Source organism: Cervus elaphus, chromosome 12, assembly GCF_910594005.1.
Source record: "Cervus elaphus chromosome 12, mCerEla1.1, whole genome shotgun sequence".
NCBI lineage: Eukaryota > Metazoa > Chordata > Mammalia > Artiodactyla > Cervidae > Cervus > Cervus elaphus.
In genome coordinates, this window is record NC_057826.1 from 76,745,201 (window position 1) to 76,764,479 (window position 19,279).

At 40.5% G+C, this 19,279-nt stretch overlaps 1 gene segment (V, D, J or C); it reads left to right on the top strand.

Moving 5' to 3' along the window:
* The first annotated feature begins 13,815 nt into the window (after window positions 1-13,815).
* LOC122705788 lies at window positions 13,816-14,576 on the top strand. The segment is given in 2 exon segments: window positions 13,816-13,956; window positions 14,167-14,576. Coding segments are annotated over 2 exon segments (462 nt in total).
* Window positions 14,577-19,279: the final 4,703 nt, after the last annotated feature.

A 19,279-nucleotide genomic window follows, 5' to 3' on the forward strand; every position in this document is an offset into this window, starting at 1 on the left:
TAGAGATTCATTCAATACTGACTTGACTTCTTATTACTTCCTCTGTAATCAGCCACAAAACCCTTTTCTGACAGTCAGTGGATTATAGGTTGGCCCACATGGATTCATGAGGCACTATATTAAAGTGCTTAAGTAAATTGACATCTTCTCAGCTACAGAAATACCTGGGATGCTTTGTTAAAGAACTTCCATGTCAGGTAGTATCCTAAAAACAAAACAGACCTGAGAGGTGTTGACAGCTGTTGATCAGATTTCCAAGCCTCACCTGAAGACTGACATGCTGCCTCATGGATAAAATCAAGGATAACATTTTTCTGATTTGCAGAGGAGACCAGGATACATGCATCATTTTTCTGTCCCTGTCCACTAGAGGGTGCAGATTCCTAACACAGACACATTTTCTGTGTGGAATTAAATTTCACTGTGTCTTCAAGATTTCTTCATCTTAAGAGTCAAGAACGTTACTCAGGAGATACTCTAGAGATGAACTCTTCTTCAGGCTTAGTGACCATAATACTCTTCCTGCTGGGTAAGCAAAATGTTTCTAAAAATGTGGATTCTTTCTTCTGTTATGTCAACAAAACCTTAAATCATAATTTTATCCCAGAGCTTTATGCCTGAGATCACACAGAACTCTTTTATTTTTCCCCAGGACAAACCCGTGGAGACTCAGTGACCCAGTTAAGCAGCCAAGTGACGCTTCCAGAAAAGGCTGCTCTGACCATCAGTTGCACTTATTCAGCCCCCGGGTAGCCAGCTCTTTTTTGGTAGGTTCACTATTCAAGAGAAGGGCCACAGCTCCTCTTGGAAGCCACGAAGGAGAAGGGAATCAGCAAAGAGTTTGAAGCCACATACCACAGAAAATCAAAATCCTTCCACTTGAAGAAAGCCTCAGTCCAAGGGTAAGACTCGGTTGGGTACTACTGTGCTCTGAGAGACACAGAGAAGGGAACTGCAGGGGGAGCTGACGCTCACTCTGAGCAGCAGCGGGGCCTGGATGCAGAGCGTCTGACTGTCTGATCCACTCAGTGGCACAGTCTGTGGTGTTCTGTCTCTCAGCGTCTGGTTGATAGAAAACTCATACAAATGACTAGGGCCTGAGAACAAGATGTGAAGATTCCCCATACCTCACTCTCATTAGTGAGTTCAGCAAAAGAGTCTGACACCAATAGTTCCTTGTCCAGGATTAAAGCAATTTCAGGGTAAATTCATGTAAATAGTGAGACCTGGGGCCATTCAAAAAAGGAACAAGAAGCATTGGGATGCTGCTGTACCCTTGTGGAAAAATTTAGAGACCAGAAACATCAATTACATTTGAATGATTATGGTGGATGACGTGTTGTGTGTGTTTGTGTGTTCCGAGGTCATTCAGGGAGTGAAGGTTGAAAATAGGAGGGCTAAAAATATATAAGCAGAGACCACCTATGTTCTCTACCAGTGCCTGTATAATAAGCAGTGATCACTTTCCAAACCCAGAAGAAAATTGGAAGTTAGCCATTGATGTATTGAGCAATGGCACATGTAAGTAAGAAAGCCAAAATAATTAAAAATTTAAAATATAATAATTAGGTATTCACTTTAGGGAAATAAAACATTGTTTAAGAAAATAACATACCCATAGTCTTTATGATTCAACTAAATTTTCTCCTAGATAAGTTTTATCACCAATAGTCATGATTAGGCAGAATACCTATTTTCCCTAAACTTTGTGTATTACTCAGGTTTTGGACTTTTCTTATCAGTTAGGCTTTAAATTTTTTTTTTTTTTTTGGAATTTTTTTTTTTTAATTTTTTTATTAGTTGGAGGCTAATTACTTCACAACATTTCAGTGGGTTTTGTCATACATTGATATGAATCAGCCATAGATTTACACTTATTCCCCATCCCGATCCCCCCTCCCGCCTCCCTCCCCATCCGATCCCTCTGGGTCTTCCCAGTGCACCAGCCCTGAGCACTTGTCTCATGCATCCAACCTGGGCTGGTGATCTGTTTCACCCTTGATAGTATACTTGTTTCAGTGCTATTCTCTCAGAACACCCCACCCTCACCTTCTCCCACAGAGTCCCGAAGTCTGTTCTGTACATCTGTGTCTCTTTTTCTGTTTTGCATATAGCGTTATCATTACCATCTTTTTAAATTCCATATATATGTGTTAGTATACTGTATTGGTCTTTATCTTTCTGGCTTACTTCCCTCTGTATAATGGGCTCCAGTTTCATCCATCTCACTAGAACTGATTCAAATGAATTCTTTTAAATGGCTGAGTAATATTCCATAGTGTATATGTACCACAGCTTTCTTATCCATGCATCTGCTGATGGGCATCTAGGTTGCTTCCATGTCCTGGCAATTGTAAACAGTGCTGTGATGAACATTGGGGTACATGTGTCTCTTTCAGATCTGGTTTCCTTGGTGTGTATGCCCAGGAGTGGGATTGCTGGGTCATATGGCAGTTCTATTTCCAGTGTTTTAAAGGATCTCCACACTGTTCTACATAGTGGCTGTACTAGCTTAAATTCTCACCAATAGTGTAAAAGGGTTCCCTTTTCTCCACACCCTCTTCAGCATTTATTGCTTGTAGACATTTGGATAGCAGCCATCCTGACTGGCATGTAATGGTACCTCATTGTGGTTTTGATTTGCATTTCTCTGATAATGAGTGATGTTGAGCATCTTTTCATGTGTTTGTTAGCCATCTGTATGTCTTCTTTGGAGAAATGTCTGTTTAGTTCTTTGGCCCATTTTTTGATTGGGTCATTTATTTTTCTGGAATTGAGCTGCAGGAGTTGCTTGTATATTTTTGAGATTAATCCTTCATCTGTTTCTTCACTTGCTATTATTTTCTCCCATTCTGAATGCTGTCTTTTCACCTTGCTTATAGTTTCCTTGTTGTGCAAAAGCTTTTAAGTTTCGTTAGGTCCCATTTGCTTATTTTTGCTTTTATTTCCAATATTCTGGGAGGTGGGTCATAGAGGATCCTGCTGTGATTTATGTCAGAGAGGGTTTTGCCTATGTTCTCCTCTAGGACTTTTATAGTTTCTGGTCTGACATTTAGATCTTTAATCCATTTTGAGTTTATTTTTGTGTATGGTATTAGAAAGTGTTCTAGTTTCATTCTTTTATAAGTGGTTGACCAGTTTTTCCAGCACCACTTGTTAAACAGGTTGTCTTTTTTCCACTGTATATTCTTGCCTCCTTTGTTGAAGATAAGGTGTCCATAGATTTGTGGATTTATCTCTGGGATCTATATTTCTGTCTTTGTGCCAGTACCATACTGTCTTGATGACTGTGGCTTTGTAGTAGAGCCTGAAGCCAGGCAGGTTGATTCCTCCAGTTCAATTCTTCTTTCTCAAGATTGCTTTGGTTATTCGAGGTTTTTTGTATTTCCATACAAATTGTGAGATTGTTTGTTCTAGTTCTGTGAAAAATACCATTGGTAGCTTGATTGGGATTGCATTGAATCTATAGATTGCTTTGGGTAGTATAGCCATTTTCACAATATTGATTCTTCCAATCCATGAACACGGTATATTTCTCCATCTATTTGTGTCCTCTTTGATTTCTTTCATCAATGTTTTATAGTTTTCTATGCATAGGTGTTTCATTTCTTTAGGTAGATATATTCCTAAGTACTTTATTCATTTTGTTGCAATGGTGAATGGTATTGTTTCCTTAATTTGTCTTTCTGTTTTTTCATTGTTAGTGTATAGGAATGCAAGAGATTTCTTTGTGTTAATTTTATATCCTGCAACATTACTATATTCATTGATTAGCTGTAGTAATTTTCTGGTAGAGTCTTTAGGGTTTTCTATGTAGAGGATCGTGTCATCTGCAAACAGTGAGTGTTTCACTTCTTCTTTTCCTATCTGGATTCCTTTTATTTCTTTTTCTGCTCTGATTTCTGTGGCCAACACTTCCAAAACTATGTTGAATAGTAGTGATGACAGTGGACACCCTTGTCTTGTTCCTGACTTTAAGGGAAATTCTTTCAATTTTTCACCATTGAGGATAATGTTTGCTGTGGGTTTGTCATATATAGCTTTGATTATTTTGAGGTTCTATGTTCCTTCTATGCCTGCTTTCTGGAGAGTTTTAATCATAAATGGATGTTGAATTTTGTCAAAGGCTTTTTCTGCATCTATTAGATAATCATATTGTTTTTATCTTTCAATTTGTTAATGTGGTGTATTACATTGATTGATTTGCAGATATTAAATAATCCTTGCATTCCTGGGATAAAGGCCACTTGATCATGATGTATGATCTTTTTAATTTGTTGTTGGATTCTGTTTGCTAGAATTTTGCATCTGTGTTCATCAGTGATATTGGCCTGTAGTTTTCTTTTTTTGTGGCATCCTTGTCTGGTTTTGGTTCTAGGGTGATGGTGGCCTCATAGAATGAGTTTGGAAGTTTACCTTCTGCAATTTTCTGGAAGAGTTTGAGTAAGACAGGTGTTAGTTCTTCTCTAAATTTTTGATAGAATTCAGCTGTGAAGCCATCTGGTCCTGGGCTTTTGTTTGCTGGAAGATTTCTGATTACAGTTTTGATTTCTGTGCTTGTGATGGGTCTGTTAAGATCTTATATTTCTTCCTGGTTCAGTTTTGGAGAGTTATACTTTTCTAGGAATTTGTCCATTTCTTCCAAGTTGTCCATTTTATTGGCATAGAGCTGCTGGTAGTAGTCTCTTATGATCCTTTGTATTTCAGAGTTGTCTGTTGTGATCTCTCCATTTTCATTTCTAATTTTGTTGAATTGGTTCTTCTCCCTTTGTTTCTTGATGAGTCTGGTTAATGGTTTGTGAATTTTATTTTCCTTTTCAAAAAACCAGCTTTTAGCTTTGTTGATTTTTGCTATGGTCTCTTTTGTTTCTTTTGCATTTATTTCTCCCTGATTTTTAAGATTTCTTTCCTTCTACTAACCCTGGGGTTCTTCATTTCTTCCTTCTCTAGTTGCTTTAGGTGTAGAGTTAGGTTATTTATTTGACTTTTTTCTTGTTTCTTGAGGTAAGCCTGTATTGCTATGAACCTTCCCCTTAGCACTGCTCTTACAGTGTCCCATAGGTTTTGGGTTGTTTGTTTTCATTTTCATTTGTTTCTATGAATATTTTTATTTCTTTTTTTATTTCTTCTATGATTTGTTGGTTATTCAGAAGCATGTTATTTAACTTCCATATGGTGGAATTTTTAATAGTTTTTTTTTTTTTTTTTCCTGCAATTGAGATCTAATCTTACTGCATTGTGGTCAGAAAAGATGACTGGAATGATTTCAATTTTTTTGAATTTACCAAGGCTAGATTTATGGCCTAGAATGTGATCTATTCTGGAGAAGGTTCCCTGTGCACTTGAGAAAAAGTTGAAATTGATTGTTTTGGGGTGAAGTGTCCTATAGATATCAATTAGGTCTGACCGGACCATTGTGTTACTTAAAGTTTGTGTTTCCTTGTTAATTTTCTGTTTAGTTGATCTAGCCATAGATGTGAGTGGGGTATTAAAGTCTCCCACTATTATTGTGTTATTCTTAATTTCCCCCTTCACTCTTGTTAGCATTTGCCTTACATATTGCAGTGCTCCTATGTTGGGGGCATATATATTTATAATTGCTATATCTTCTTCTTGGATTGATCCTTTGATCATTATGTAGTGTCCTTTTTTGTCTCTTTTCACAGTCTTTATTTTGAAGTCTATTTTATCTGGTATAAGTATTGCGACTCCTGCTTTCTTTTGGTCTCCGTTTGTGTGAAATATTTTTTTTACAGCCCTTCACTTTCAGTCTGTATGTGTCCCTTGCTTTGAGGTGGGTCTCTTGTAGACAGCATATATAGGGGTCTTGCTTTTGTATCCATTCAGCCAGTGTTTGTCTTTTGGTTGGGGCATTCAACCCATTTACATTTAAGGTAATTATTGATAAGAATGGTCCCGTTGCCATTTGGTTTGTTGTTTTGGGTTCACGTTCATACAACATTTCTGTGTTTCCTGTCTACAGAAGATCCTTTAACATTTGTTGAAGAGCTGGTTTGGTGGTGCTGAATTCTCTCAACCGTTGCTTGTCTGTGAAGCTTTTGAATTCTCCTTCATATCTGAATGAGATCCTTGCTGGGTACAGTAATCTGGGTTGTAGGTTATTCTCTTTCATTACTTTAAGTATGTCCTGCCATTCCCTTCTGGCCTGAAGAGTTTCTATTGAAAGAAGCTGTTATCCTTATGGGAATCCCCTTGTGTGTTATTTGTTGTTTCTCCCTTGCTGTTTTTAATATTTTTTCTTTGTGTTTGATCTTTGTTAATTTGACTAATATGTGTCTTGGGGTGTTTTGCCTTGGGTTTATCCTGTCTGAGACTCTCTGGGTTTCTTGGATTTCGGTGGCTATTTCCTTCCCCATTGGGGGAAGTTTTCAGTTATTATCTCCTCGAGTATCTTCTTATGGCCTTTCTTTTTGTCTTCTTCTTCTAGGACTCCTATGATTTGAATATTGGAGCATTTCACATTGTCCCAAAGGTCCCTGAGGTTGTCCTCATTTCTTTCAATTCTTTTTTCTTTTTTCCTCTCTGCTTCATTTATTTCCACCATTTTATCTTCTACCTCACTTATGCTATCTTCTGCCTCTGTTATTCTACTGTTGGTTCCCTCCACAGTGTTTTTCATCTCATTTATTGCATTATTCATTTTTAATTGACTTTTTAAAAATTTCTTCTAGGCCCTTGTTAAACATTTCTTACATCTTCTCAATCCTTGTCTCCTGGTTATTTATCTGTAACTCCATTTTGTTTTCAAGATTTTGGATCATTTTTATTCTCATTATTCTAAATTCTTTTTCAGGTAGATTCCCTATCTCCTCCTCTTTTATTTGGTTTGGTGGGCATTTTTAATGTTCCTTTACCTGCTGGATATTTCTCTGCCTTTTCATCTTATTTAGATTGCTGGGTTTGGGGTGGCCTTTTTGTATTCTGGTATTCTGTGGTTCTTTTTTATTGTGGAGGTTTCTCCCAGTAGGTGGGGCTGGATGTTTGGCTTGTTGAGGTTTGCTGGTTAGAGAAGCTTGTGTCAGTGTTCTTGTGGGTGGAGCTGGATTTCTTCTCTCTGGAGTGCAATAGAGTGTCCAGTAGTGAGTTTTGAGATGGGTCTATGGTTTTAGTGTGACTTTGGGCAGCCTGTATATTGATGCTCAGGGCCATGTTCCTGCACTGCTGGAGAATATGTCTTGCTCTGGAAATTATTGGCTCTTGGGTGATGGTTTGTTTCAGTATAGGTATGGAGGCTTTTGGGTGATCTCTTATTAATTAATGTTCCCTGTAGTCAGGAGTTCTCTGGTGTTCTCAGGTTTTGGGCTTAAGCCTCTTGCCTCTGGATTTCAGTCTTATTCTTTCAGTAGCCTCAAGACTTCTCCCTCCATACAGCACTGATAATAAAACTTCTAGGTTAATGGTGAAAGGATTCTCCACAGTGAGGGACACCCAGAGAGGTTCACAGAGTTACATGAAGAAGAGGAGAGGGAGGAAGGAGATAGAGGTGAGCAGGAGGAGAAAAAGGGGGATTCAAGAGAGGAGAGACAGATCTAGGTTGTACTCTGTTCCCTAAGTGTTCTCCGTAGCCCAGAACATCCACAGAGATTCACAGAATTGGATTGAGAGGAGAAGGGGGGAGGGAGGAAATAGAGGTGATCTGGGGGAGAAAAGGGAGAGTCAAAAGGGGCAGAGAGTGATCAAACAAGTAATCACACTCCTGAGTAAAAATGGGTGCTGAAGGTTGGATTCTTAAATGTCCAAAATTGATATCAAATACTGAAAAACAAAGATTAAAAGTCTGGAGTAGAGGTTAGACTCTTAAAAATACAATATTAAAAAACCACAAAAACACATAAAATTTAAAAAATATATATGAATTTCACTTTAAAAATAGGGTCCTTTTTTTTTTTTTTTTTTTGGTCAGGTTATAGTGGGTTATAAAAATGAAAATTAAGGAGTATTAGAGGAGTAATAGAGGACTTTAAAAAGAAAAGAAAAAAGAGAGAAAAAACATTTTAATGAAAAAAATAATAGTAAAAATATATCTAGGAACTTCTCTGGAGCTGTTGTGGTGGGTTCGGTTCAGTTTCAGATAGCTCCTTTTTTGAGCTTACACTTCTCGATATCTATAGGCCCCTTCCAGTGTAGTCAGTGTTAACTACAGGGATTTTAATCTGTTGCACTAGTCACTTCTAAAGTGGTTCCCTTTGTTTATTTGGCTTCTGTTTGCAGGTCTCTTCAGTGTCTAATTTTCGCCCTGACACAAGCGGGCGGAGGTGGTCTTTTGTTTAGGTTCGCTTGTTTAGTGGTGCTGTGGGGAGGGAGGGGCGCTGCAGACAAATGTCACTGGCGTGTGTGGGGAGCACTTGCAGTGTTCCGGCCACACTGGGTTTGCTCCCACTTGCAGCATGTGTGCTTCCCCGTATACACTGCTCAGGCTCCAGCCTGCTCTCCAGGGAATGGGCCTTGAGTTGCATGCACTTCCCAGGCCCAAGCTGCTCAGGTTCAGGTTTTCGGGTACTCCACAAAAGTGCAGACTCAGTTGGGCCTGGGTTTTGTGCCTTCCCCGGCCGGAGCAGCTCAGGCAGCCAGGAGCTTGACGAGCGCACTCTTCCTGGGTGCGGTGTGCCCAATCCTCTCCGCGGTCCCGGCCTTAGTTTCCACGCGCACCGGTTGGGTGCGCCTTGTGTCTCTTCTGGGAAGCTAATTTCTGGCTGCGACCCTCCCGGTGGATGTCAATCATCCAAAATCTCAGGAAGTCTTTGGTTAGAAGCTGGGAGGCTGTTTGCATTTTGGTAGGGGGTGCCATCTCTGGGGCCGAGTTTGCCCCTTTCCCCTCCCTCCTGCCTCCTGCCTCTGGTGGGGGATGGGCCTGTACACAGCTACTAGCTCTTCTCTGGTATTTGCTCAGTCTTTCATTCTGGGAATGGGCGGGTAGTGCCTAAATTTAGGGCTTTTCCCAGGTTAATTCTCTCTCTCTTGCTATCCCACAGTTTAAGTTGCTATCTCACGTTAGCTACCTCCGATTGCCCTCAGGGCATTCAGGTCCAGTCCTTACCCTAAGCAATTCCACCTGCTCCTCTCCGTTCAGCCCCCACTTGCTGGTGGCAGATGCGAGTGTCTGGGGTACTTTTCTGCTGGGACTTGTTTTTAGGCATGTAATCTGTGGGTTTTATTTATTTTTCCTCCCAGTTAGGTTGCCTTCCGAGATTCGAAAACTTCCCCCAGACCCGCCAGTGAGAGGGTTTCCTGGTGTTTGGAAACTTCCTCTATTAAGACTCCCTTCCCGGGACAGATCTCTGTCCCTAACTCTATTGTCTCTCTTTTCATCTTTTATATTTTGTCCTACCTCCTTTTGAAGACAATGGGCTGCTTTCTGGGTGTCTGATGTCCTCTGCTAGCGATCAGAAGTTGTTTTGTGGAGTTTGCTCAGCATTCAAGTGATCCTTAGGTGAATTTCTGGGGAAGAAAGTGGTCTCCCCGTCCTATTCCTCCACCATCTTAGTTCCCTCCCCCTTGATCTTACTCCCTTACAGGCTAATAGCTTGTTGTTTCTTCGGTGCTATCAGTAAAGTCACAGATCCTGTGTCAGAGATGAAGGACATTATTACTTAGGACACAGCAAGCAGCATGAACACTAGTGTATTTGCTTCAGTTGCCTTTGTCCATAAGTCTCTCATGGTGATTTAAGGGGTGTAAATGGATGCTATGCATGTGATGGGATTGTGTCACAGCTGATGAATAGCAAGCTTGGGGAATTCATTGTTATTTTCACCAAGCAGTAAGCAAGCTCATTCTTTCTCTCAGAGAAGATATTACCCCATCCATCAAGGTTACATGCTGCAAGCACAACTCTGAGAAATGGTTCAAGTTGAGCGGTAATGACCTTACATTGTTGGTAAACCCTGAACATCATGTAGAAGTATAAGAGATTCACAGCGAACTGCCTTTCAACAACATTCACTTCATGGTTCTAAATTGTATTAGTTTCTAGAAATTTTTCTTGAGAGTTTGCCACTCCATCTGCTGTTCTGATTTCTCTGAATGACAAAGACTGAGATTAGATCTATTTGATTTTTCTCTAACAACATTTAATTAAAACCATTATTAGCAGGGCTTCCCTTGTGCCTTAGTGGTAAAGAATCTGCCTGCAATCCAGAAGACACAGGAAACACTAGTTCGATCCCTGGGTTGGGAAGATACCCTGGAGCAGAAAAAGGTGACCCATTCCAGTATTCTCACCTGGAAAATCTCATGGACAGAGGAGCCTGGCAGGCTACAGTCCATGTGGTCATAAAAGAGCTGAACACAGCTTAGTGAATAAACAGCAACTGTGAGCAGAAATTTATATAGCAAGATGAGACCAATCTGCATGATTAAGCTCAGTCATGTCTCCTAGGATCCCAGATTCAGTCAACTGTGAATAAGGTCCAGGATATAAAAAGCTTGGATGTAGTATAATATTCATTATGATCCATGCAAGGGAATTGGACACACTGGTCTTTGGTTTAATTTCTAAAAAGGGACCAAAGATCAACCATCCTTCCCAATGGAGAGATGTTCTTTCTTCCCAAACACAAACATATAACTCCAAGGGAGACAGATTGGTCCAGTTTTAAATTTATTGTTAAACTTGATTAGAATCATCATTACATCACTTACTAAGTTATATGAGCAGCTAAGTTATATGTCATTCAAGAGGCATAATTCAAGATGGGCAGACACCAAAAGCATATGCATTTGAACCTGCCATACTCAAACAAAGTTGGGTTGATTTATAGGTTTTTACACATAGGGGGTTGGGAATCCATGTTGAACAGCTTCCATTGATGATGTCAGGCACAGAAGAACAGTCCAGGACCAGCCATATTCAAATCAATGTTTCTGTTTTCACAGACCACATGGTTGTTCTGCTTAAGCTGCAGTGCTGGGTCTAGCATACAAAGAGAGCATGAACAGTCTTCCCTTCCAACAAATACAAACTTTCCAGGGTCTAAGGTTTTCCCTTCCCTAGTACCAGGGCTGTTGCTCCTTTTCCACTACCACAAAATTGGTGTGATCATTCTAGTAGCTATAACTTTGCCATTCTTCCTAGTTATTTCCTAATCACACTCAAAACTTCTGTATAGAATGATAAGGAGCAAGAGGAATAAGGGCATTTTCACGCCATTTACAGAGATCATTTACATTCACCACCTTGGGCCTACTGGGCCTTTTAAGGGAATTCTTAGAGCAGTGTACTCAAGTAAACTGTAGTTATCTTCACAATCTAGGACCATATTTATTCAACAGGAGAATCTAGGTGGCTGAACAAGAATTAAATAATTTTAATACCATTTGACTGACCTACTGCCATGAAGGTGGACTAGCCAAACTGGTCAGAGGTTCACTCTTCAGGGAAAGAAGGAAGCATCATACTTTCCACTTCTGACAAGCTGTAGTAGGTATATATATTTTTTTAACTCAACCTGTTGAGAACAGTTAGAAACCCTGGACCACATGTAAAAGAAAAACATAAGAATTTGGGAAGAAGAACAAGACTAGCTCAGGAACCTGGGGCTTGAGGAATGACAGAGCAGTGAGCTCCCTGAGCTTCCTTTTGCCTCATGTGACCGACGTGAGTCCTGGAGAAGCCAGGAACCTGGAAACGCCAACAGATGCAGACAAAAAAGTCCATGGAAAGTCTTCTCTCTGCAGCCAAAGGCCCAGGAAGACACAAGCTTAGAGAGACAGGAAACTTTAGCACATTAATCTGTACATAGAGGCAAACACCACAGAAAGCTGTGCAGCAAGAGAGCAAACACATAAGTAAAAGGTAACAGACGCCTGGTAGGAAACCTCTGTGGTATTTTAACTTACTCTGTTCCATCTTTTCATCACTGGATCCATGACAGTTTTTAGATTGCTGCCTGCATCCCCAGTGTAGGTTCCTGGTGGTGGAGGGAGCAGAGCTCTTGGTCATGAAAGAACAGAGCTTGCCTGCTTTAACCTGTCTCGGGACCCCCTCAGGACTAATGCAAAGGGCTTGTCTATATGTCACATCACTCAGCACTCTCTCAGGGCAGAGAAATATTTATGCAGAGAACATTTTCTAAGAAAAATTCAACCGTAGATTTGAATAGGCAGGAGAAAGAACTTGAAGATAGGTTGGCTGAAATTATCCAGTTAGAGAGCAGAAAGAATAAAGAATGAAGAAAATTGAACTGAGACTAAAGGACCTGTGGCTCTTTGTAAAATTTTCTGACATATGTATAATAGGATTCCCAGAAAAGGAGTAGAGTGAGAAACAGCTGTGTGAGTTTTGTCAAAAGTAATGTTCTCTTAAAGAAAAGGATCCCACTGTTATCATCTTCTCCCTCATCCTACTTCCTACATAGTCATCGGTGGAAATAGGGAGAACCTGACCAGTCCATCTTTGATGGATACTGTTTACCTAATTCTTGAGCAGAAACAGACCTGCTGCATTGCTGTTCTCTAGCCACTAGCTTCTACAAAAACATGAAGCAGGAAGTGAAATGAGAAGGAACAGTACTTGTCTGTGCTTCTTTTTCCATTAGACTCGATTAAGCTTCTTGCATAGATAGCCCTCTGATAAACCTGGTTTGCTGATTAGGGTATAATAGGAAGGCAGAGAGTGATTGTTGCTGTTCTTGTCTAGTTGCTAAGCCGTGTTTGACTCTTTTGCAACCCCATGGACTATAGCCTTACCAGGCTCCTCTGTCCATGGGATTTTCCAGGCAAGAATACTGGAGTGGCTTGCTATTCCCTTCTCCTGGGGAATCTTCTTGACCCAGGGATTGAACCCACATCTCTTGCATTGGCAGACAGATACTTTACCACTGAGCCACCAGGGAAGCTTGCTAAAGAGACTGATACCAGACCCATAACTTTGGAGATTAATCCTGAGATGCCAGGGCTGTGTACAAGAAGAGGGATTAGACCCATGAACCCATCCTTTGGGTTTTATTTACACTCTAGGTAGTGAAGACTGGTCCATCTACTACTACCATCAGCCCAAGTAAGCAATGTTTCCACACAGATATGCCACTGGTACAAAATGGAATTAAGAATTAAGCCCTTGACTGTGTTAAAAATCTGCCCAAGTTGTGAGCTGGAAACATGTTTGTTCAGTCAGATTTTAGGTCATTGTGTCTTAAGAGAATTCTTTTGAGTTAGATTAGATTTCTTTAAAAATAGAAGTGGGGAAATAAGATAGGAAGGGTCTGGCCTGATATGAAGAAGAGCTACACAAATCCCCTGAATCATGAGAGCCTCACCCAGACTTCTATCACTAGAATACCTTAGGACTGATTTTTCAGTGTGAGGGAGTGGCCATTTGATAAAACTGCTTCTAATCAGACAAGTGTTGCCATTTGATATAAAACACACATGTACACATCACCTTCTCCCCACACACATTGACATGGACCATGTGCTTCTCAAAATTTTAATTTAAATAAAGTGGGAGATTTTTACTTTCATCAGTTCCCATAGTAAGGATCTGTTTCAAATATTTCTTTGATCAGGGTCTTGAGTCCACAAGATGGCAGTGTCTTCTCAGGGACCCTGATCATGTATTCCTTCCTCTGTGTGTGTGTGTGTGTGTGTGTGTGAGAGAGAGAGAGAGAGAGAGAGAGAGAGAGAGAGAGAGTGGGGGTGGGTGGGGAGAGAGAGAGAGAGGGAGGGAGGGAGGTAGAGAGAGAGGGAGAAAGCGGCAGGAGAGAAGAGGAGTTCAGTGGTGTGTTGCATGGGTAATGCTAAAAGTCTCTTTTTTCTTTGGTAGAACAGGCTCTTTTTATGATTTCTAGAGCAGAAGAACTGAAATGTCTGAGCTCAACTCTTTTTCTTTCTTTTTTTTTTTAGGGCTTAAAATTTGAATCCTCAGTGAACCAGAGGAAGCAAGAATGATGAAATCTTCAAGAGTTTTATTAGTGATCTTGTGGCTTCAATTAATCTGTAAGTTTGGGGCATTTCTAAGGGACCATAAAATATAGTATTTGGAGTCCTTGTCCCTTCTAGGCTCATGGAGAAACATGAACACTATTCCCTTAAATAAGGGATGGTAGAGGTGGGAGGCCTGTGAAAAGACAACTTGAATTCTGGAGAGGAAGCTTCCACCACCTAACCAATCTTCTTTGACTGACCATTCACTGTCTCTTTGCACAGCGGTGAGCAGCCCAGAGAACACAGTGGAGCAGAGTCCTGCATCTCTGCCTGTCCCAGAGGGAGCCGTCGCCTCTCTCAGCTGCACTTATTCTGACAGTGCTTCTCCGTATTTCGCATGGTACAGACAGTACCCTGGGAAAGGCCCTGAGTTTCTGCTGTTGGTATATGCCGACAAAGACAAAGAGGAAGGAAAATTTAGAGCGCAGGCCACTAAAGCCAACAAGCATGTCTCCCTGCTTATCAGAGACTCTGAGCCCGGCGACTCAGCCACCTACCTCTGTGCAGAGAGCACACAGTGCTCCCCAGACACCGGCAGCCTGTGCCCAAACCTGCTGGGGCCCCAGCAGTGCCTCTTGGAGAGCTTAGGCTGCAGAGCACAGACATCCTGTTACCTCTCTAGATGTAAATGAGGATTAAGAGTAACAGTGTAGAAGGTTTGATTGATTAGGGAAGTATTTTCATAATTCTGAAACAGTTGATTCTGAAGGGAAATTAAAGACACAGTTTCGTCTGAATGACTGAAATATTTTTCAATCTTCTCATTGTACTCTAGTTTTGTACCATAACTTTACTCACTGGAATTGGTATTATGATGCTTTTATATATGACAACAATATTTTAATATGATAACTGAGATACTCCCTCATAGTTCCTGGCACATTTTGCTCTTTCCCCATGTAGTTATTCAAGCTGTTTGATATGCATTGCTTTAGAAAATAATGGAAAAACATAAATGCAGAAGTATTTTTTTAAAGGTTTTTGTTTTTGTTTTTTAATGTGGACCATTTTTAAAGCCTTTATTGAATTTGTTACAATATTGTTTCTACTTTATGTTTTTTGCTTTTTGGCTGTGAAGCATGTGGGATCTTAGTCCCCAGACCAGGGATTGGAAGACACACAAGTGGAAAGAGAACCGGAAAGTCCCCCTGCATTGGAAGGCCAAGTCTTAACCACTGGACCTCCAGGGAAGTCTCAGAAAGGAGTCTTAAGCAACTATTTTGAAAAAGTTGTAAGTCATGTATTATTTTAGTTATAAGTCTGCCACCTCATCTTCACCTTCACCTGCAGCCCCATTGGTGGACTAGATAAGGATACATTTGATGGTTGGATGGATGGACTAGCATCAAAAGGTGAGAACTGGTTGAAACAAAAAGCCTAGACAGTTGTAAGAATTCAGATCAGAGGTTTATGTTACCATTTTTCAGTAAAGGCTGAGTGGAACTCAAAGTTCCAGGTGTGAGCCTTGTGGGAGAGTGCATTGATTCCTGTGTACTTGAGTGTGGCTGGGGATGGTAGAGAGAATTAGCTACAGCCATAGAATGCCCCATACCCACAGCAGGGTGTAGGGGTACAGCTTTCCTGAGAAGGATCTCTGAGTAACCAATGTTATGGTGATTAAAGACCTACATGGATCAGTTATCAAAGACCATATGATATTGAGGATGCTTTAGAAAATGTTGGTGAGAAGAGCTGGGAATATCAACAAGGATATGAATATCTGCCCTCTCCTGACTCACTGGCACTGTGGAATTTTCCTATAACTTATGCCAAAGTCCAGGAAAAATGTTTGTGATCTGATAGAAATCAAATGATGCTTTTGAACTGTGGTGTTGAAGACTCTTGAGAGTCCCTTAGACTGCAAGGAGATTAAACCAGTCAATCCTAAAGGAAATTAACCCTGAATATTCATTGGAAGGACTGATGCTGAAGCTTCATCACTTTGGTCACCTGATGCAAAGAGTTGACTCATTGGAACACCCTGATGCTGAGAAAGATTGAAGGCAGGGGAGAAAGGGATGACAGAATACGAGATGGTTGGATGGCATTATGAATCAATAGACATGAGTTTGTGCAAGATCCAGGAGATGGTGAAAGACAGGGAAGCCTGGTATGCTACAGTCCATTGGGCTGCAAAGAGTCAGACTTGGCTGAGTGACTGAACAACAACAAATAGATCCAGGGGAAAAAATTAGAAGTCACAGTCATTGTAAGGTTGGAGTCGTGGTCTGTTAGACATGACATTGTTAGTTTAGTCCAAAGAGCAGGAAAAGCTGGAAATGACTAATTAAGATTTTTACTCAGTTTTGTTCACATAGTCACTGACTAGAAGGATGTAAAAATATAAAAGGCTACAAACCATGGGGTTGCACAGAATCAGACACAACTGAAGCAACTTAGCATGCAAAGAAGGATGTAATCTAATCGGAATTTGCTTCAAATTCTCAGTCTGGAAACTTATGACTCAGAAATAGTTCCAAATCATGGAAAAAGCACTTGAAAGTCAGTAAGAAAGAGCATAAAATGTATTGAGCTCAAGATACTTGAATTCTCTTTCCACTCTTGTGTCTTCTGGTGCCACTGGAAAGAACCTGGTTTGTGGTGCTGGTCTGATTATCTTTTGTTGCTAATGAGTGACTTGATTTCAGGCTATACTCATATATATTTCAGGATAGGTTTATGATTAAGTGAGGTAGCATATTGTCTTAGGTTGACTTCCTTAACAAAGCCAAAGTTGGGATTTCTGACACTCATCTTATTTTGAGAAAAGTAAGTGGGGAGGGGAAGGAGGTAAAGATGAATGTGGCTGAGCTGAACTCTTGATCCAGCCTGACTTCATGGTGGTCTCTGGAGCATGAAATATCCCCACAGAATTGGTCCCTCCCACCTTGAGTCAAGGGGGTCATACAGCTGATCTTAGAATAAGGCACTCATTGGAGCATGGGTATACTCTACCGGAGAAAGGTGATGTTAATTGATGTAGATCAGTTTTCTGGGAAAGAGGTCAGCTATGAGCCAAGCATAGCCAATGCTTGCAGCAGCTGGGAATTGGATCCACTGGCCTGGAAAAGGGGGGTTAGGTTGAGCACCAGCAGTGTCTATTACTAGCATGGAACTCTCTTGTCATGTGGGTGCATTCAATAAATGGTAGACTTGAAAATTATTGTATTTAAAAAGTTAATTTCTTTCTCTATTTCTTGAAAGTGAAACTGAGTCATTCAGTCATGTCCAACTCTTTGTGACCTCATGGACTATACAGCCCATGGAATTCTCCAGGCCAGAATCTTCTGGTTAATTGGGAAAAGTAAAAAGTCAACATGTTAGCTGCTCAGTTGTGTCCATCTCTTTGCGACCCCATGAACTGTAGCCTGCCAGGCTCCTCTGCCCATGGAATTCTCCAGGTCAGAGTACTGCAGTGGGTAGCCATTCCCTTCTCCAGGGGATCTTCCCAAGGTCTCCTAAATTGCAGGGATCGAACCCAGGTCTCCCAAATTGCAGGTGGATTCTTTACCATCTGAGCCACCAGGAAGCCCTTTCTATTTCTTACCAATCTGGAAAAATTAAAATAATGTAGGGTAAAGAACTTAAGAGAGAAAAATATAAAAATATAAAGAATTATTATTTAAAGCTAAGACTCCAGATTTTTTGAGAGTAGTGACCAAGGAACCATTATATTATTCTCTTAGATCCTTTGGTCATTCTCCAAATATGCATTTCCATATGAAACCATAAAGCATGACATTCTGCCACCACTTTGGTTCCAGGTATAATGACTCTCATATTCACAGTTGATGACTTGGTGCTTCAAGATATAGAAAGAGATGCCATCTGTACTTATTAATGACTAGTGTTACTTTGTTCTTGGTTTATATTTAAGAATGAAGAACTGGGTAGTGGGATGGACTTCTTGTGTCATTGTGTCCCTGTTCTCCACAAGGTTTCTTCCTGAATGGGATTCTTGGCCAGTAGTCTGGCCATGTGGACTTACCATGTTACTTGGCAGCCTTCTTTTTAGGATGAATGAGCAGGGAACTGGCTATTAACTTGTTTCTTCCTCTCCTTTTTTCCACCTAATATCAGTTTGAAGGTGGCTTAGCTCTGTTAAGTACTCACAGGAAAAAATAGCCTTCCAGGTGTTTTATTTCAACTTTAATGAACATCAAGTGCCCACATACAGGCTAGCCTACTATGCTTCTCACATATAAGCCCAGTAGCAAGGAGACTAGTATAAGTATTCCACATATTGACCTTCAATTGATCCCCATGTGCTGTCCCTCCTGCCCTCCATCACACTTATCCTTTCTCAGTCCAGAATCTCTATAGGTTCCTAAGGAGTAAGTTTCCTTCACTAGCATGTCCAATAAAATCTTCTCATAGTTCATTCTGGGCTGTGCTTTCTCCCCCTCTGTTTCACCCATCAGAATGCTCGCATCTACTTTTTGTCTTATGGGAACTGTTGATATCTTTCATCTTTTTATTATTTTCACATTATGGATTTAGTATCATCCTATTTATACTTGTAAATTTCATCCCAGTGGGAAGTTTGGTGAGAAAGGAGGAGAGTACATATATTTGATCAGATATTTTGAATCATATAAAATTTCAAACTGACCATATGATTTGGTCTTACATATGAAAGAAAATCTATCAACAGGATCAAGAAATAAATAGAAGCACAAGGAAGAACTGACTTCAAACTGGTACAAGTCAATGGAGTGCTCAGAAAGAAGGAAGTTGATTTGACCTTGTCAAAAGGACCCCCGCTGACCAGACTTTCATTTCAGCTGAGATTTCTCTGCTTAATATTTTCAACATTAGGTTTCAGTGTTCTCTATGCTAAAATAAGTTGGGTAGGGAAGTCTTTTCCCTCTGGAGTTGCATCTTATTATTAGACCACAGAAGGAGTGTTCCTTGAACAGACCCTCTCTCCTCCCCGCATGGGATGCTAATTGCTTTGCTATGTTGAGTGTCTGTGTCAATTTACTGCCGTGTCCTCTGTACCTACAGAAATTCTTCTCATTTCTGCTCTCCTGTTTTCACTCCTTCCAGCTTTATTGAGTTTATGTAAGTGTACTCTTCTTTTTCTCACAGTTCTTTCCAGAATCATTTATTTGTGTGCTATATTTTCTTTACTGGTAGAATGTAACTCAGGTTTCTCTACAGATACGCCTCTGTTGACATTCTCCTTAGTGTGAGGTCCCCTTCATTTGGCGCAGTATACCTGTCCTGACCATCAACAATTGGAATGGGACTCTCCCTTTCTGCACATAAACGTGGTGCCCAAGTCTTTTTTTTTTTTTTTTTCATGGCTTTAACAAATATCAAAGTTGTTCAC